The sequence below is a fragment of the Leptinotarsa decemlineata genome, unplaced genomic scaffold (assembly GCF_025532065.1).
Source record: "Leptinotarsa decemlineata unplaced genomic scaffold, Ldec_3_MD MMD2_tig00026299_RagTag_RagTag, whole genome shotgun sequence".
Taxonomy (NCBI): Eukaryota; Metazoa; Arthropoda; class Insecta; order Coleoptera; family Chrysomelidae; genus Leptinotarsa; species Leptinotarsa decemlineata.
The window spans coordinates 6,313,059-6,332,271 of record NW_027412676.1 but is presented as its reverse complement, the minus strand read 5'-3'; the positions used below and the strand labels follow the sequence as shown (position 1 = coordinate 6,332,271).

The window sequence follows — 19,213 nt, the reverse complement described above, 5'->3', positions numbered from 1 at the left end:
GAAGTATTCCTGAAAGTCAAACGACAATGTTGTCGTTTGACTTTCGTGTCGTGTCGTTTCAACGTGCAGTAATAAAATAACAGTATATTGCAAAATTATAAAATGAAAAGGAAAATAAGTATAATGAAGGTTATGAGTTTTTCCCAGTTAAATACATTGTTTTTCGGTAACTTCACTTTATAGCTATCAATTTTGTTGTTTAATAAATAGGAAACCTACAACAAGCTTATTACTTCGTTTGTTCACAGTTCTTCTACCATTATTTTTGTGTGCTCACGAGGTAAATTTTACTAAGGATGACTTTATCCATAAAATATCTATTTTTTCAATAGAAAACGGTTGAAAATTTGGCACTTACTGGCGAATGAATCGCAAAGAACTGATTTTTGAAAAAACTTTATAGGAAAACAGTCATCACCTAGGTATACTTAGAACAAGTCAATCTGTCCATTCTCTGACTCATAATCAATGAAATATTATTTACTCCAAAAAAGGTGTTGCATCCGCCCACAGTGGCAGCGAATCTCCATATGAAATTTTTATAGAGAAAAAGTTTTTTTTCAAGTCTCCTACGGCCATCCAAAAGAATCTGAAAGCAGTTTCATGATTGTTTTCAGATGCTCTTCTCAACGGTATTTTTAGTTCAGTGGCAGCAGATCTCTATGTGAAAATTTTATAGGGAGAAAAATGTTTTCCTCTCCTGAAAGCAGTCATCTATTTGGAAGAACATAACTTGGGAACTACATGATTACGATTTCACAGTTAGGAAGCGTTGTGGTGATCGATAATGCTCCATATAATGAACAAATCGACAAAATGCTAACGACATAGACCAAAAAAGGTAATCATGATCATCAGATTCCCTTTGAAAAAAAAACGTGCTGAATTCTGAATTATATATGCTGTCATGAACATAAGCAGAAATTCGAGCAGTATGGATTAGATCAGCTCTCTCTAGCAGAAAACCACAATGTTGAACGATTACCGCTATATAACCCGAATTTGAATTCTCTTGAGTTGGTTTGGGATGGAAAAATTTTACGTGCCAAATGAAGAAATTACTTTCAATTTCAGCGACGATTATTCAATATTGCGACGATTTTTAGAATAGTTTTCTACCGAGCAATGAAAACCTTATTGTGAACGAGCAAAGAAATTTGAGGACGATTTCATGTGTAATAAACCCATGATAGACATCGAAGTGGGTGAAATGATTATTAATTGACATGATGAGGATACCGACACTATAGGGTGACGTGTCAGATGATGAAGACAGTAATCTATCCGGAATCGAAACACTTCTTGACGAAAACTATACCTCTTTATCGTTCGCGCATCTCAGAGGCACAACTAGATTTGTTCATCTTTACGTCCTGAAGTAATTCCAGTGAGTCATCTATTTGTGAGATCGTACATTGATTTTCTTGGCATCGTTAAAATGTAAACTTTTAGTTTTAATCAGTTTAGTCATTCTGAGAAACATAAATTATATATATCCTGCCATCTTTCAAACAAACACTGGGTCTAATATTATAAATTTGACTAATGTCTTGTATTTCAACGTTTGTTTAACGATAAGCGATGAAATAATTCATGAATGTAAAAACATAGGCCCGCAGAAAATAACACGCGCGTTAGTAGAACATATGTCAGAGTAGAAACAACCCATGAAGATCGAAATGAACTGTCTGACATATTTTTGATAAACTTATAATAATATAATGATCACATAATAAGTTGCTGTTAAAAATTATCTGATATGACACCTTTTTCTTTTAGCTGTTTCACAAATATGCTACTTTAATTTGATATCTACAATAGTTTCAAACTCTTCCAAGTGCAATTCCTCAATACCTACAATGTTTTGAGCAAAATCACTTCCCAAGATCAGTTGTTGTCTTTTAGAAACCAGTTTCAAAACCACCAAAACAAACTTTCAGTTGTTTGAGTCAGTCATTGACTAGTTTTATATACGGAGGCGAGAAAGATGTAAAACGATTGGCTTTATGGCTTTGTAATATTCTACCATGAGGAACCTTTTGTTTATTTCGATTAATGAACGTTTGAGTTTTCCTAATCCCATAGATGGCGTTTTCGTAAGAAGAAATGTCCTTGTTTTCTCCAGTTAATGCAACGCTTCACTGTTTATTTACAATGCATGCGAAGTGATCACTCACTGTGTTCGACAACTATACATTCTGAGTACTTTCCCACCTTTTTGTATACAAATTTAATGTTGAGGGATGTAACTGGCCGATACTTGGTGGTAATCCATTTCAACGTATTTCAAACACCCTTCATTGTGAGATTTTAATTTGAAAGATCTCAAGGCCGCAACATCTGTTTCACTACACAGTCATCTTCAGAACTGGGTAAACTAATTTATACATAATGCTTCTTATTCATTAGGCATAGTAATTTGAATCATAATGACTTTTACTAGCTAATAGCTGATGAATTCGTGCCCTTTTGCTGAAAGATGATTTGCAAATGTTGAATTGATCCCTTCATTCAAAAACCTATTCTTACATTGTTTTACTCCTTTGAAGAATTCAATTATTTCCGTTTGGCCAATATCAAGTTTGATTGGGAGAAGAACCGATCCAATTTATGATACTCTTTTTCTTAAGGACGAAACCGAAGCACTACACAAAAATCCTTAACGCGCTCTAAGATCGATGCCTGTGTGAAAGTAGTAATTCAGCATGGATTTGAACAGCTGGAGATTGAATCCATTTGAAAAATCGTTCTCAGGAAATTTATTGCACATAAACGCAGTTCTCCAGATGAAAGAGTTCCTAAACAGTGAAGTTCGAGGTGTACAGTCCGTCGCGTATTCCTGATAGATACCGCTCTTGGTGAAATCAAATGTGCCAAGTCATTTGAACACTTTCTGTGAAAGTATCTATAGAAGAGATGTCCTAGACTATCAAGTTGCAAGTGATGATCGCGTCTCCAAACGGGCGAATGACTTTTTTCTGGATGGAATCCAGCAGCTTCAGGGTATTCTCAGGGGCCAAGTTCCATACATTAGAACAATGCTCCAAAGAAGGTCTGATCTGATCTGAAGTATCAAAAGTTGCTGAGGTGTGTACAGTTTTCTGGTTCGGAATCGTGTTCCAAGCTTTAGAGAAGCAGCCTTTGCAATTCCAGCGAAATGATTGTGCCAAGACATATTGGTGTCCATTTTAACCCCAAACAAACTTATCGAAGGAGAAAGCGAAATTATCTGTCCTGACATTATTATACCCAGTTCCGAGACATTTATGCCTGGCTTTCTATGGCATTGAATTGAACCTGGTTAGTTTCACCCCAATTCGAAATCACTCCTAGATCCTCATTAAGATATGCAACCTCCTGCTGCCGGTGAAGATATGCCTCCGTAGCCGATGTCCTGGATTCCAAATGGAATGACGAGATAAGTATGCTGTCGTATGAAATTCGGGATAGACAATTGTGCAATGGTCCATCTCAAAAGAGGACGATGCGGGGACTACGGAGAGGATGTGCAGCTCGTAGATGGAAGCATTCTACACTATCTGGATGCCGGAAAGACGTATACTTACCTAGGGGTGGAACAACGCCACTCACAAGAGGTAACAGCAGTGAAAAACTCTCTCCGCGGCAAGTGTCAGCACAAACTTTGACAGATCTGGTCATCGGAACTGTCGGGGAAGAGCAAAGTTGCTGGAACAAATATGCTTGCCGTTCCAATCTTACTCTACTCGTTCATCAAAACGTTCAGATAAAAGCCGCAGATATCACCTTACTTCTGCGAAGACACAAAGATAAGCCAATGCATCGGGTCTTCTTCAATAACATTGGAGACCTTGGCTTATCAAAGCGCCTGACGTTCGCTTTTCTCAGGTCGAGTGGGCTGAAGTCGGAAACTGAGGTTCCTGACGCAAGGTGCAGGACCTGCCGCGATGCGGCCGAGACCCTTATGCACTTGCTATCAGCATGTCCAGCATATGCGGTTTCGGCCAATATCCATCGACATAACGAGGCCCTAAGAGTGCTATATTACCAACTACGGCACTCTTATGGTATTGACGAGACACCGGTGTTGCCCTACGCTCCGCGGGATATTGAAACCGTTTTGGGGAACGAGAAGTGCCGAATTTATTGGAACTATTCGTACCCCACCTTCAGGCTCATAAAGCTAATAAGCCTGATGTAGTCCTTCTCGACCAATAGAGCAAAACGATATTTGTCGTAGAGTTTTCAGCTCCTGGCGAGACGAATATCATCAGAAAAGAGGAGGAAAAACGGATAAAATATCAAGATTTTTTCTTCGAACTCCGCAGACTCTATCCAGATCACTCTGTCAAGATGGTTGTTCTGATTATTGGAGTTATTGGTGGAATGATGTCCTCTCTACTGGAATGAATGATAAAATCATACCGGCTGGTCGCACTAAGGCAGAAATCTTAGCCGCACAGATGCAGAAGGCTGTCATTCTTGGCTCACTGCGCTTGCTCAGGGCACGTGATTCTCGGACCCAATGGTCACTTACTCCACGGTGTGGGGAGTGGTCATTGGTTGATGATGCTGGTGCACCCTCCCGAATGCATCGGGGCTTTGGGGAATAGGGCCTGACCATCGCACGGTGAAAAAAAAAATCGTCTTCATTACTTCCAAATAAATATATACAAAAAATAGATAAAAATGAGATAACTATCCTAAATATCAATGAAAATAAAGGGCAAATTTTATTTTTGTAAGGTGTTGAACACCATCAAAAATATTCTTCCACTCAACCCAAAAACAGAGATGTGTTCTAATTTAATGTTACATTTCAGTTACTCATTGCGAATGCATTCCTCATTGAAAATTATCTGTTCCAGAATTGAATCGTAGAAAGGGAAGGATAACAAAAATTAAATATTATTTCAACATGAAATTTTGTCCTTTGCTGTTTTTCCCTATTAACTATTGCTATACACCCCGCATATGATTTATGATAACTCATTTACAGATATACTTACGTACCTATGTATACTCAAAACTCGAGCATCGATAGTTCGTAAAGTAAATGAAACTTGAAAATTCAACCATATCAATAGAGTGAATCTTCCATCAAAATATGAATACGTAATGAGTTATTTTATGTGAAGTTTCATGAATGAACTATTTATTTCTGACAATGCAGAAGATGAGTCTTGAATTGATCTTTGAATTTTTTAACACTATGGCTGTAGTATATCTGTATCTATATCTGTAGTAAATAAGCTTCTCAGGGAAATTGATTCTGTGAAATACAAAAAAATGGGGCAAAAAAACTGATAACACAACAATCTATAATATAGTATATAGTCAAAGAAATAGGTTCAACGGTTCGGATTGGATGAAAGAAAAATATAGCGTCGTTTGATAAACAAAAATTGGAACCATTTAAATCAGAGTTTCACATACTTTCGAACCTGGCGTTGAGGAGATGAGACTAGGGTACTGCTGTTAGCTACAAGGTGAAAGTTCATATGACAGAAATCTTCATCGATGATAAGGCCCCATTCATACAAACTGTATGGTGTCATGGCAAAATGTGCGAAATGGGGCGTGAGAGTATCCAAAGTTCATTGCAAGAGGTCATATTCACGTAACGTAAATATTTGGTGTGGCATACTGAATAATAAAATAACTGGCGGTAATACTTTAAAATGTTGTGGGTGTTACAGTGAATAATTTATCAATTGAAGATGCGGAAAATATTTGGAACCAATAGTATGGCGTATCGCCTCATAATTGCGAGACCTAAGGCGTCTTACTCGATCAATTATTTTATGATGGGTGGATTGTCAATAATGGGCCGTTCCTATGGCCACCACGTTCCTCCGATCTGTCTCCGATGAAATAAGTCGTGCTGTAAATACCAATTTGATGTAGAGATTTATTGAATAACTGGAAGTTAACGGTAATATCTTCGAACACGTTTCAAAATAGTTTTCATATTTTGGGTGAAAAGACAATGCAATATTTTAGAATTTCCAACTTTTCTTTAATTCATATCTTCTTGTATTATTCAATGAACAATTTGTTTTGAACAAATTAATTTTCACGGATATATTTTTGTAATACTGTCAAAAAAAAACAAAAACAAGCATGAGTCACTTTTTGTGTGAAAAAAAATTGAAGAATAAAGAAAATATAATAAAAAAAATTCTTTTCGGAATATCAAAGAGAGATAGAAATCATAATTTATAAAAAACGTTCTTCAATATTCATATTTAGTACCAAAAAAAATTGTTGATCAACAAATGCGTTTTCAAGCGATAATTTTTTCAAAAAAAAACGATTTTGTTTTTTAAAATCACTGATGAAAATTCTTCAAAAATATTTCAAATATCTCATAATCAATACAATTTTTCATAACAATTTGTTAAACAAATAGAGCTAAACATTATGGAAAATCGTTTTTATGTAACTTCAAATAATGAGAATACGAATGAATTTTAATATTGAAATTTTTTTTATCATACTGGAAAGTTACAAAAACCAAGATGTGTTAGCAGTGTCACATCGTTACTGTCAATTATGATGTCGGAACTTTTTGAAAAATGGCTTCGAGATTGGGATCGTGATTTGGTGAAGAAGAAAAAATATTTCATTGCTGGTTGATAATTGCCTGGCGCATCCAAAAGTTACCGATTTAAATATAACACTTGCTTTCCTTCCGTCAAATGCAACGTCAGTAATACAACCAATGGATCAGGGAATAATACGTTCACTCAAAACTAATTTCAGAAAGAACCTTGTGCTCAAAATGAATTATTGTCTTGATGCTGATGAAAACAACTCTTTTACAAAAATAACGGTGCCAGATGCAATTTTGATGGTTAATGATGCCTGGAAAAAAATGTAACAAAACCCAACTAGCAATTTCGTATTTTATAATAGTTGCGGAAATGTTTCGGAGAAACAAATTATAAAACTGCATTTCTCCCAGAAATGTTTTCAATATGTTTATGAAACTGCTATAAATAAGAAATTGGCACCGTTTTATAAAACATTATAGTTATTATCAATATTTTGTGAGACCTTTTACAAACACTACAAAACAGTTTTATAAACATTTTGGCAGTTACTATAAAATTTGTCTGACCCTCTTAAAAAGTAGTTTTGTAAAGACTTTCCTTACTGCACTTTTGCAACATATTCAAGCGATACTTATAAAATAATCAGAAGACAATTTTATAAGAGTTTTTTAGTAGTTCCAAGTAGGCGTTATGAAATATAATACAGCCGAAAACGATAACAATAAAATAAATACGTGTTAAAAATGTTTCCTTGAAGACGCAAGAAGTAATTTTGTATTGGACACTAGGGAAATATAATAGATATGTCACCAACTGAAAACTAACAAATAGAAAGGTTGAAGCCAATTTAAAATTTCACTTCTGCACTCATAAAACATTGTTTATGTTTCGAAGATTGATATTTTTACTGCAAATGAAATTTTATTGACAAATATATAGCCTATTATTAGCAAAATTTAAGCGCACCACTCATTTATAAATGTTTTCGGTAAAATTATTAATTATACAAAAATTCACTCTGTCGACGTATTAATTTTCTAGTCGCAAACTTAACTCACTTTATTCTAAATAATATAATGTTATAATATTTATGTACTTTTCAGCTGTAAATATCACTATACAGTGTCACCGATAAAGTCCGCATCAAATGGGAAACTTTTTTATTTATCGTTTTATGTGAAATTTGATTTTGGCAGTAGATTTTGCTTAAGAAATGATGTCAAATGGCGTCTACAAAATAGGTCACGTGATTTCCTTAACCTGTCAAAATTGACATTTAAAAAAAGAAACATCGAAAAATGACATTATTCTTCAAAATATCCAAAAATATCAAAGGATAAAAACATTTTCTTTTGTAATTTTATACCCACACACCAAGTTTCAAACCCATAATAAGTATTTTATATTTTCACTATTTTTCCGCATTCCTGCCTTTCTACTTATCAAAATTTAAGCACACCTGTACTAAATCATTTATTTTAACTAAACTCGTCACCGAATTTCTTTTTTTGTAATATAATGATATTTTAAGAGCCTCTTTGATGTTAAAAACAAATTTTGAAAAATAAAAGTTGTCAAACATGATGCAAAGTTCATCTAGTTTCAACGGGGCTTTCAAAACTATACAGTACTTGAGTTTTTTAATGAGCAAATGGCCTCACAATATGAATTAGAACAAAACGGAACATTAGGAAACATCATTTCGTGATTCTTGAAGCCCATTCAATAAAAGAAAAAAACTCATAGTATTTACATTTACCTACTCCGCTAACAACACTAATTTAAAAAAACTGGGTAGGCTGTGGAAAAATATGAAACTACATAATGTGTTTTAGAAAACGTCACTGTCACTGATTAAATTAATGCCCGTTAGTTCAATGTAATGTATGAAAATTAAAATAATATGTTATCTTTACAAGAAAAAATTGAAATTGTGCTAATTTGTGGTGAAAACACATTGCATCGACAAGTGGCTGATATTTTTATCGCAAGACATCCTGGTAGACATGTACAGCAATCTACTGTAAGTAGGATTTTAAAAAAATTTAAACTGACTGGTTCAGTTGAAAATACTTTTAAAAAACATCATAATCCATCACGCAATAATGATGAGGTTCAGTTGGCTGTCTGCCTGGATGTTATCGAACAGGGAAAATCAAGTATTACCAATATTGTAGAAGAGATTTCGATGTTCGATTAGATTTCTCTTTCTGGTACCAAGGAGAAGTAGAATTAAACAGAAAATTTCCTTACAAAATCCTATGGACCGACGAAGCTACCTTCACATCGAACGGCGTAGTCAGTTCCCAGAATTGTAGGAGGTGGGCTCAGGAAAATCCTCATTTTGTGATAGAATGTCGGGACCAATATTCATTTAAAACAAATGTGTGGTGCGGTGTTTTAAATAATCAGGTAATGGGACCATTCTTTTTTAGACACAATTCAACTTCTCAGGATTATTTGCAATTTCTAAATACTGAGATCAGTGATATAGTGGACAATATGCCGGTTGAAATAAGACACATTCTGTGGTATCAATGTGACGGGGCTCCTATTCATAGTTCAAGACAAGTCAAAGAGAAACTATTAGAAATGTTCAGGGGCAAAGTTATTGGGCGAAATATGGAGCATATATGGCCGCCTAGGTCGCCAGATTTAACCCCACTAGATTTTTTCTTGTGGGGTTACTTAAAACAAATCGTTTATAAACGAAGACCTTTTCATGACGTGAATCACCTAGAAACTGTTATTAGAAACTCTATTTTAAACATAAACCCTGTGAGTATCAGCAACTCAATAAAATATGTATCAAGAAGGACAATTATCTGCATAGAACGCGATGGAAGACATACAAAAATGTAGTGTATTTAATGCCGTGAGTCTTTTTTTCGTGTTTTTTTGCTATTAGGTATAGGTACATGTTTATTTTCAGTTCCTTTTAATTAAGATTAAATTCCAATGTATTTTTTGATAGAAAAACAATGAACACTCTAAGATATTGTTTCCTAATGTTCCGTTTTGTTCTAATTCATATTGTGAGGCCATTTGCTCATTAAAAAACTCAAGTACTGTATAGTTTGGAAAGCCCCGTTGAAACTAGATGAACTTTTCATCAAGTTTGACAACTTTTATTTTTCAAAATTTGTTTTTAACATCAAAGAGGCTCTTAAAATATTATTATATTACAAAAAAAGAAATTCGGTGACGAGTTTAGTTAAAATAAATGATTTAGTACAGGTGTGCTTAAATTTTGATAAGTAGAAAAAGCAGGAATGCGGAAAAATAGTGAAAATATAAAATACTTATTATGGGTTTGAAACTTGGTGTGTGGGTATAAAATTACAAAAGAAAATGTTTTTATCTTTTGATACTTTTGGATATTTTGAAGAATAATGTCATTTTTCGATGTTTCTTTTTTTAAATGTCAATTTTGACAGGTTAAGGAAATCACGTGACCTATTTTGTAGACGCCATTTGACATCATTTCTTAAGCAAAATCTACTGCCAAAATCAAATTTCACATAAAACGATAAATAAAAAAGTTTCCCATTTGATGCGGACTTTATCGGTGACACTGTATGTGCGGTATTTCATATTTTCAACTCATCTAATTTTAGTATCCGGGATCGCTATCATCACAAATGGCGTCGTTCTATAAAATGAATTAGTATCAGTAGCAAGCATTTCAACGTATTTTAGCTACTATGTTACCCCTATAAAACTGTTTAGAAACACTTTGTTCTGGGAGTGATGGTATTGCGGCAGAGTCGGACTACTTTTAAAGCTTTAGGTTTCTAGAAAAGTGCTAGTATAAATATTACTGGAGTTTTGTTCCAACACCAAACCGTTCTAGACCCACTATTAAGATTTTCGACCGTATATTTTTTAATAGATGGATTTTCTGAAATAACTGAAACAAAACCAAACTAACCCAAACCAACCATTATCCCTTCTTTCACTAAACAAAAAATGATAAAAAAATATTCGATACAAATAGAGTATTCGAACCCACCACAAAAATTATTCATACGTGAATTAGTCAACATTCCAACATCAAAGCCATTTACACTAACGAATACCTATGGATACGAACACTGTCACGAATTAATTATAGAAAGCGGGTAGCGAACCTATACAATTGAATTTGAACGCGAACGCATACGCTGAAATCACAAAATTATCGGAAACCTAGATACTTGAATACGTGAATCACCTTGTATGGTTTAGCTACTAAAACTGAACTCCCATCCAACCTTAACAACTCATTTCTATATGAAATATTTTTTCGAAACACAACTAAGCATCCCGTTATTTTGATGTTTTTTTACACAGAATACTAAGAATACGGCCCTATTAATATTTGTTTGCCTTTCTGCTCCGCTGAGTCTCTTGTCGGTACACAACTATTGTGATTGTTTATAAGTTAATTGGCAACATTTTTGCTAATAAATGACACTTTGGTGACTCTTATAATATAAATTACTCATATTCATCACATATTACTTTTTTTATGATAAATATTCGTTGTCTAATGCTAAATACATGTTATATTAGACATAGCCTATATGAACGCGGATTAAATATTGTTGATATTTAATTTGTCGTGCGTTTAGTGGAAATGACGGGTAAGTTTCTGATGTCAGTATATATCTTTTAATTAGCTTCAATAATTGACCAGATATTTGATAATTCAGGCCTATATTTTCAGTTGATAGTTTTGTCTTTTTGAAGCTGGATGTGACTCATTTTATCTAAGTTTTAGGTATATATGTTCACCATAGTTCCGTCATTATGGGTAAATAATAACCAACCCTCATGGACAAAAATTGATGCGGATAAGCTAATACGAAACCACAATTCTATGCCCGAAGCCAGTTGGTTTACAATGATGTATAAACTGAAACAAAGTCATGATGACCTATCAAATTGCTGAAGAAGAACTATTAGAACGAATACTGCAGAATGACGATACAGAACAAGAAAAAATTATCAATTCTATGCAGCCAAAAAAGCAAGCAGGGTTATTTTCATCCAAACAAGTTGTCACAAAAAGTGTGAAAGAGCTAGAGTTATGTATCTTTTATGGGACACCGTCTATATGACAGTAGTTATTAGTTATTCGAGGAGTTACTTCTGAATACTGTCTGTGAAGCATACCTTGCTGTACCTGAATTTGTCATCATTTAAAGAGTTATAACACGAAACTGCTTCACTCAGAATAAAATATCCAGGTTTCCTAAATAGATAACTAAAAACTGAAACTTGAAAGTGCAAACCCTTTGTATTTTACAGTCTTCCAAATTGTGAATAATAAGGTTGAGTTACTGAACCCAATGCCTTGAAAATATTGAATTTACTTATGGGGGAGATATTCAATAAAAATCAAATATTTAGAAGTTGCTGAAGAACTAATTTCCACCACGACATCGATGGTGCCCCACTTTAATAACTCAACAAAAATATTTTTACTAAATACAACTGAAATTTTGAAGTATTTTCCAAAGCTGTGATTAGGAATCGATGTCAGCTGGTTGTTCTTAAATGCTGAATTTTATTCTTGGTGGCAGCAAATATATATTAGCAAAAGCAATTTGATTTTATAACAGTTATATTAGTGTTTTTGAATTGTAGTAAATATACAATACTATAAAATAGTTGAGAAATTATCATTGAAGTGACAATATGGTAATGAAAATAAAATGTGTCTGAAAGCTTTTTAATAAAATAATTTCATTAAAGTTACAGGAAACAGTTATAAAATAAGCTCGAAATATTTTTATAACTATCATAAAAATCTCACAGAAAAGGGTTATAAAACTGCTACATAACAATTCACTTTTACAGGAAAATAAGTTTTATAAGTTAGCTGTAAAAACGTTTCTCTGATAATTTCCTGACTATTTTATAATGGTTTCTTAATTTTATTTTATTAACGTTTCTATGACAAATTTATAAAACGCTTTTATTGCCTACAACTGTATTGTGTTCACCGATCATCTAATACAATCAATTAGCATTTTGGAAGTAGTTATAAAATAATAATAAAATAAAATTGTTGCAACACCATGGAATTATAAAACAACTTTGCTGGTTGGGAAAGTACCGTTCACCACTGTTTCAAACATGCAGTATTCATCGAAAACCACTACGGTTTACCTATTCAAGTAGCAGAATATGAATTTGATGAGGTAGATGACGCCCCTTTATCTTTGTGGTCACGAAACCTAAATTAAAATTCTTCAACAGCATCGGAAATGTGGGAAGAGTATGTTGACATCGATAGCGCTCTCCTCACATCCGAAGAACCCACCGATGAAAAAATTGTACAGAACATTATTGTTGGGGAACAACTTGATAGTGATGTGGAAGAGGAAGCCAAGAAAGAACCATTGCCTACTGCAGAAGAGGCATTGAAGGCTGCAGAAATATTATCACGATTTGATCATAGCAATACTGAAAATGATAATTTCACACTGGCGATATTTGGTGTACACAATTATTTTATTACAGGCATTACAATGAAATGAAAATACAAAAGCAGACGAAAATTACAGGTTTCATAATTAAAAATGAAAAATATATGTACATACAAACAGGCCGTTATCATGTGGTAACATTGCTATATTCTAAACCGTAACAGATACGAAGACAATTGAATGGGAAAAAATCAACTGTCATCGGAAACAATACACTGGTCGAAGAAAATTTATGGGGACTCTCGCCCTTCTCGAGTTATACGGTGAAAGACAAAAATGCTGTTATTCGTTTTTTTCGAATGGAAGTGATATTTCGGAGAATATTAAAAAATGGAAACAGAAAATGTTATTGAATTCGAAGTGTACTATGACGATGCAATGATGAATATTCGATAAAACGTTTCGTGTCAACATGGCCACAATCGAATACGGACCTGTCTTTTTTATTACAGATATTGATAAAGCAATGAACTCGCAATGCAATGGTATATCACATTTGATATTTTTAAAGCAATTCATTTGAAATAACCACCATCATCACTAACAATAATCAATCAGAAAAACAATTTGTTTTATCATGAACTTTTGGGAAAAATGAAACCAATACGGAAAATCAAAGCTACGTGGTAATTTTCATTGGATGCTCGAATTGACATCTTTGTTGAATGCACATAAGTTATCAGTCCAGACAATTTCTGTGGAAATTTTCTAGCATAATGCATAACACATACATCTCTAATTTTTTGTTTGAGATGGTCGATCTCTCGACTTGGTGTTGAAAAAACTTTATTTTTTATGTATCCCCAGAACAAAAATTCTAAAGGAGTAGGTTAATTAGTCCATTTTTTCCAATCCATTTTCTTGGGAACATTGCATCTAAATGTTTCCTTACTATTGCTGCATTATGGGGAAGAGCGCCATCCTGTTGAAAATATTGTATTTCATGGAGGATGTTCAATAGCAATTCATCTAAGTAGCCATCGAATTCATTGAATAGAAAATGAAGATATATTTCACTATTCACATGGTCACCGTAAAAGAAAGGGCCAAGGATATTTGTTCCCACAATTCCTAACCAAACATTTATTCCCAACCTTTCATTGCAATTGGTTTCCCTATGTGAATGTTCATTTGTATTATTCCACCTATAATGAATATTCTGGTAAACCAACTATTGTTGGTGAATTTTGATTCGTTCGTCTACAGGGTGATCCTTAAACACATGCTAATATTTGAGGAGGTAATTCTTAGACCCATTTTAAGGAAAAAACGTCCTATGGACGTATGTCCTGAACGCCTTAACTTTTGAGATACAGGGTGGCAAAGTTTTCAAAAATAATCAGTTTTTTAATAATAACTGAGATAATTTTGTAGACATCCTTGGCATATTTGGTACATATGTTCCATGCCTCAAGGCGCATTTTCTGATGTACAATTTTCTTAATTTTCTCTGCCAGTGGCGTACGTACGAGTTTTGAAATGTATATTTTTGGCGAAAAAAATACTACGCCACTGCTTTATCTTAAATTAAAAATTATTTTCAAAATCTCCATACATTTTTGAGCACATTTGATTTGCTGGATTTTCTTTGTCCGACGCATGGTTTTCGCTCAAAAAATTAAAAATCGCTTTACTTAAGGATAAATTCCTTAAAAATCTGATGCGGTATCGTGCATCGACTGATAGCAAACTAAGAGATCACATTTGTTGCAAAATAATTGAGGATCTAAAAGGTATTTGTTTGTTGTCAGATGCACTGTTCTCAATTAAAATTACGTCATAACGCAGCACCGCTTAATAATTTTTGAAAACATAAATTTAGTTATCCTGGAATAAATGACGTGTAGCAGAATATGGAAATATGGAGTTTGTCGATATGTGATTTCTTTTAAAGATTAAAAGCAGAAAAAACAGCGAACCCACCATAGCAATAAAAAACGAATTCTTTGTATGTACAAACGTCAGTAGCTAATATTGATGTTGGTTTAAAGTAAGGTGTTGGTGTTAAAAACTGTCACAGCGCGTTTTGATTGATTTTGAAGTGTTATTGAAGTTATTTTGGTAGTCCGCTGTTTTTCTGAATATCAGTATATATGGTAAATTATACGAATGCGGAAATGGCGCAAATGCATTACGTATATGACCTTGCCGATGGTAATGCAACAGAAGCCAGGCGCATTTATCAGGAAAGATATCCTAATCGTGCCTTACCAGATAGCCGAACCTTTTCAAATATTCATCGTCGACTTGGGGAAACTGGTAGTTTCAAGAAAGGGACTCCGGAAGGTAGACCTCGTGTAGTAAGAACTCCTGAAATTGAGGAAGCGGTGCTGCAAGAAATTGAGGAACATCATGAGACGAGTACGAGGAAGATCGCTAGAACTCTGGATATTTGTCATCAAATTGTTTGCCGTATTTTGGTTGATTTTTTGTTATACTCATACCATATTTCAAGAGTGCAGGCATTACTCCCTAGAGATTTTCCACAGCGTGTGAACTTCAGTCAGTGGTATCTACAAAGAATTGCACTAAATCCGCAGTTTGAGACACAAATTTTGTTCACAGACGAAGCAAATTTTTCTCGGAATGCCATTCAAAATTTCCATAACAATCATGTGTGGGCTGAAGAAAATCCCCATGCAATAACCGAAACCCATTTCCAACACCAATTTTCGGTTAATGTATGGGCAGGAATAATAGGTGATCATCTAATAGACCCATTTATTCTACCAGGATGCCTTGATGGTCGTTCTTATTTACACTTTCTCGAAGAAGACTTACCTGGATTATTGGAAGATGTGCCACTTGCGTTAAGGAATCGAATATGGTACATGCACGATGGCGCCCCTGCTCATTTCAGTGTAATTGTCCGAAACCATTTAAATACAGTTTATCCTAATCGTTGGATAGGTCGCGGAGGACCTCAGCAATGGCCAGCAAGATCCCCCGATCTCAACAGTTTAGATTTTTTTTATGGGGTCACCTTAAAACTCTTGTGTATAAAACTCCCGTTAATACTTTAGAAGATTTAAGAGAGCGAATAGTTGTCTCGTGTGAAACTATACGAAATACGCCGGGAATATTTGAACGGGTGCGTAATTCCATGCGTAGAAGGGCGGAAGCACATACTGAGTGCAGTTGGCCACTTCCAACAATTTTTATAATCAGTTTTGGTATTATTACTAATTAACAAATTTGTGCTATTCGTTTAGACTTACTGTCACAAAATAAAATAAAACTCGTTTTTGTGAAAAATTTATTTTTTTGCAGATTATGTTTTCAAATATTATTAGGGAATTGGTAATGCGTTATGGAGCAATTTTCAAATTCTCATTCATTTTAGAATTGATCTAATTTCTTAATTTGCTTTCTGTCGATTTTTATTTTTTTGAGTGAAAATCATGCGTCGGACAAAGAAATACCGGGGGATCAAATTTTCTCAAAAATAAACGAGGATTTTAAAAATGATTTTATTTTGAAAAGAAAGCATTGGCTTAGTACTTTTTCCCCAAAAATATTCAATGCGAAACCCGTAGGGATGCCACTGTTCGAAAAAATACAAATTTGTGTACATCAGAAAATGCGCCTTGAGGCATGGAACATATGTACCAAATATGCCAAAGATGTCTACAAAATTATCTCAGTTATTATTAAAAAACTGATTATTTTTGAAAACTGTGCCACCTTGTATCTCAAAAGTTAAGGCGTTTAGGACATATGTCCATAGAAAGTTTTTTTCTTTAAATGGCTCTAAGCATTATCTCCTTAAATATTAGCATGTGTTTGAGGAACACCCTGTATATTATTTTTTTACAAATATTTCCAACTTCCCTATGTCTACGTCTTAACCACTTCGCAAATCGTACTCTCCTTCCGTAATCCCCTTCATTGAGGTGAAGAACTTACCATAACCACACATTTTTTTATTTTCTTTCTGTCAAATGCACCATAGAGCTTCAAACTTCTTTCTAATCGTCTAAACATTTGGACGTTAATTCGGAACACGACGATTCGGGTATAGCTCAACACACATATTCCTTGCCAAAAGAGGATTTCTATTTGATTTTGCATAACTAAATAGCATATCAGTGCTTTCATAATTTGAATACATCTTTGATATGTTCATTAACGTCTGACAGTTCTCAACAGATATCAACAACGCTTTCATTTTTGCTGCCATAGAAACCAAGCAGAGCCTACGCGTTTGAAATAGTAAATAAATTGAGATGCTATTTGATCATACCAAAATTTACAACAGTCGAATTTTGACAAGTTTTTGGTCAAACTGATATTTTCGTTACTTCCAGTATTGATAATTATAAAAAAATTACGAATTATAATTGATTATGGAGAAATAAGCCTTGAAAGAAGGATTACGCCAATGCAAAAATTACAAATTTTCATTGTGTTAGGGTACCTACCTGTCGAATGAATTGGGTTGTCTGAATTATATTTTGAAGAAATCGAAACAATTTACAAAAGAAGTAACGACAGAATCGTAATTTAAAATTGTTGTCACTGATGATGGTAGTTATTTCAAATGAAACACTATAAAAAATATCGAATGTGATATACCTACCCTTGGATTATGAATTTATTGCTTTATCAATATCTGTAATAAAAAAGACAGTTCCATATTTGAAATAAAAGCTGATGGTGGTCATGTGGACACGAAACGTTTTATCGAATATTTATCATTACATCGTCATAGTACACTTCGAATACAATAACATTTTTTTATAATATCCGAAATAACGATTCCATTCGAAAAAAACGAAAAACAGCATTTTTGGTTCTCCCCGTATAACTTGAGAAGGGCGAGAGTTCCGTAAATTTTCTTCGACCATTGTATTGTTTCCGATGACATTTACCTTTTTTCCCATTTAATTGTCTTCGTATAAGAGACGGCATGTATATGTAGATATCGTACTTGTTACGTGCAATTTTTATTTTTATTTAATTTGTCATGTTTCTCTATTAAAATATATAAGTAATAATATAAATAAACATTTTTTTCTCAAACGCTTAATATGACGTCTACTTTTTATGACGTGTTTTTCAATTCCCTTCTATGTCATTATGAACGGATTCCACTGTAATTTATAATATTTGTAACAATTACATCATGTCAATAATTTTTTATATTCAGTGTATGAATTGAGAAATTGTGGTATTGAATGTTCGTAGAGACAGTAGTTGTTCTTGACGTTCCAGATACTCACAAAGTTTTTTGTTCGATTATATTTTTTTGTTGGAAAAGTTTTGAAGTGAAGAAAATATTCTAGCTATCTAAAAAACAATGACTGACATAATCAGCTCACCCGGATAATCTTATCACAACAGAGCAGGACCACTCGATGCAAATCCTTGCAAATTAACCCAAGCACAGATAGGTATTCAGAGAAAATGCACGTGTCGCGGCAGAATAAATAGGCGTGTCGCTCGATTCTCATCCAATAAGAGAGAGATCGGAACAGGTACCGCCCCCGCGACCGTGCAGCGTTCTCAGTTGCAGCCAGTTTCGAAGAGATTTGAGTGCGAGCAAGTAGTCCAAGTGCGTCTCTGTGAAATCCGCGGCATGAAGCGTCGCGGCGCGGGATTCCTAGCTTCCGTCGCTTTGTGGACGCTTTTGCTTCAATATACGGATGCCGATTGGTGGTGAGTACTGGTTTACCAAGTTACTATTAATTGTTTTAGCATAAATCCGCATAGCCGCACTCTATTTTTTATTGACTTCTTCTGAGTGAATAAAAACTGGAAAACTTTTTATATGGTATTGACCAACAAATTTCTTATGAAATTCTAACGAGTGAATTATATATTTATATTAAATCCATCATCACTTCTGAAAAGCACACTGTAATGCATAGTCTGTAATGAACAGTTTAAAGTCAAGCAATGGATAATAAATGATAAAATTTAATAAAGGAGGTATATAAAAAGTTTCATGAGTTGATTTTTCCAAGGAAAACTAATTTGAAATATACAAAAATACTTATTAGAACCTAAAAACCAAAATGGAATGGTAAGAAAACATAGAAAATTATTGAGGAAATAACAAAAAAAAAATTCAATCGACCTACATTTGATATGACTAACGAAAAAAAAATTCAATCGACCTACATTTGATATGACTAAAAACTTACGACATGTACATAATCGCAACTTCTCATGAGGTATTAGACTCAAGACTAGGTGCAT

The 19,213-nt window shown here is 33.9% G+C and overlaps 1 protein-coding gene across 1 annotated transcript in view; it reads left to right on the top strand.

Moving 5' to 3' along the window:
- Nucleotides 1-18,521: 18,521 nt before the first annotated feature.
- The window catches only part of LOC111502748 (protein Wnt-4), a 218,694-nt gene continuing 218,002 nt past the window's right edge, over nt 18,522-19,213 (top strand). The window contains exon 1 of the mRNA XM_023156902.2: nt 18,522-18,670. Within this exon, the coding sequence (XP_023012670.1) occupies nt 18,591-18,670 (80 nt within the window). The 5' untranslated portion in view covers nt 18,522-18,590. The remainder of the gene's footprint in view (nt 18,671-19,213) is intronic.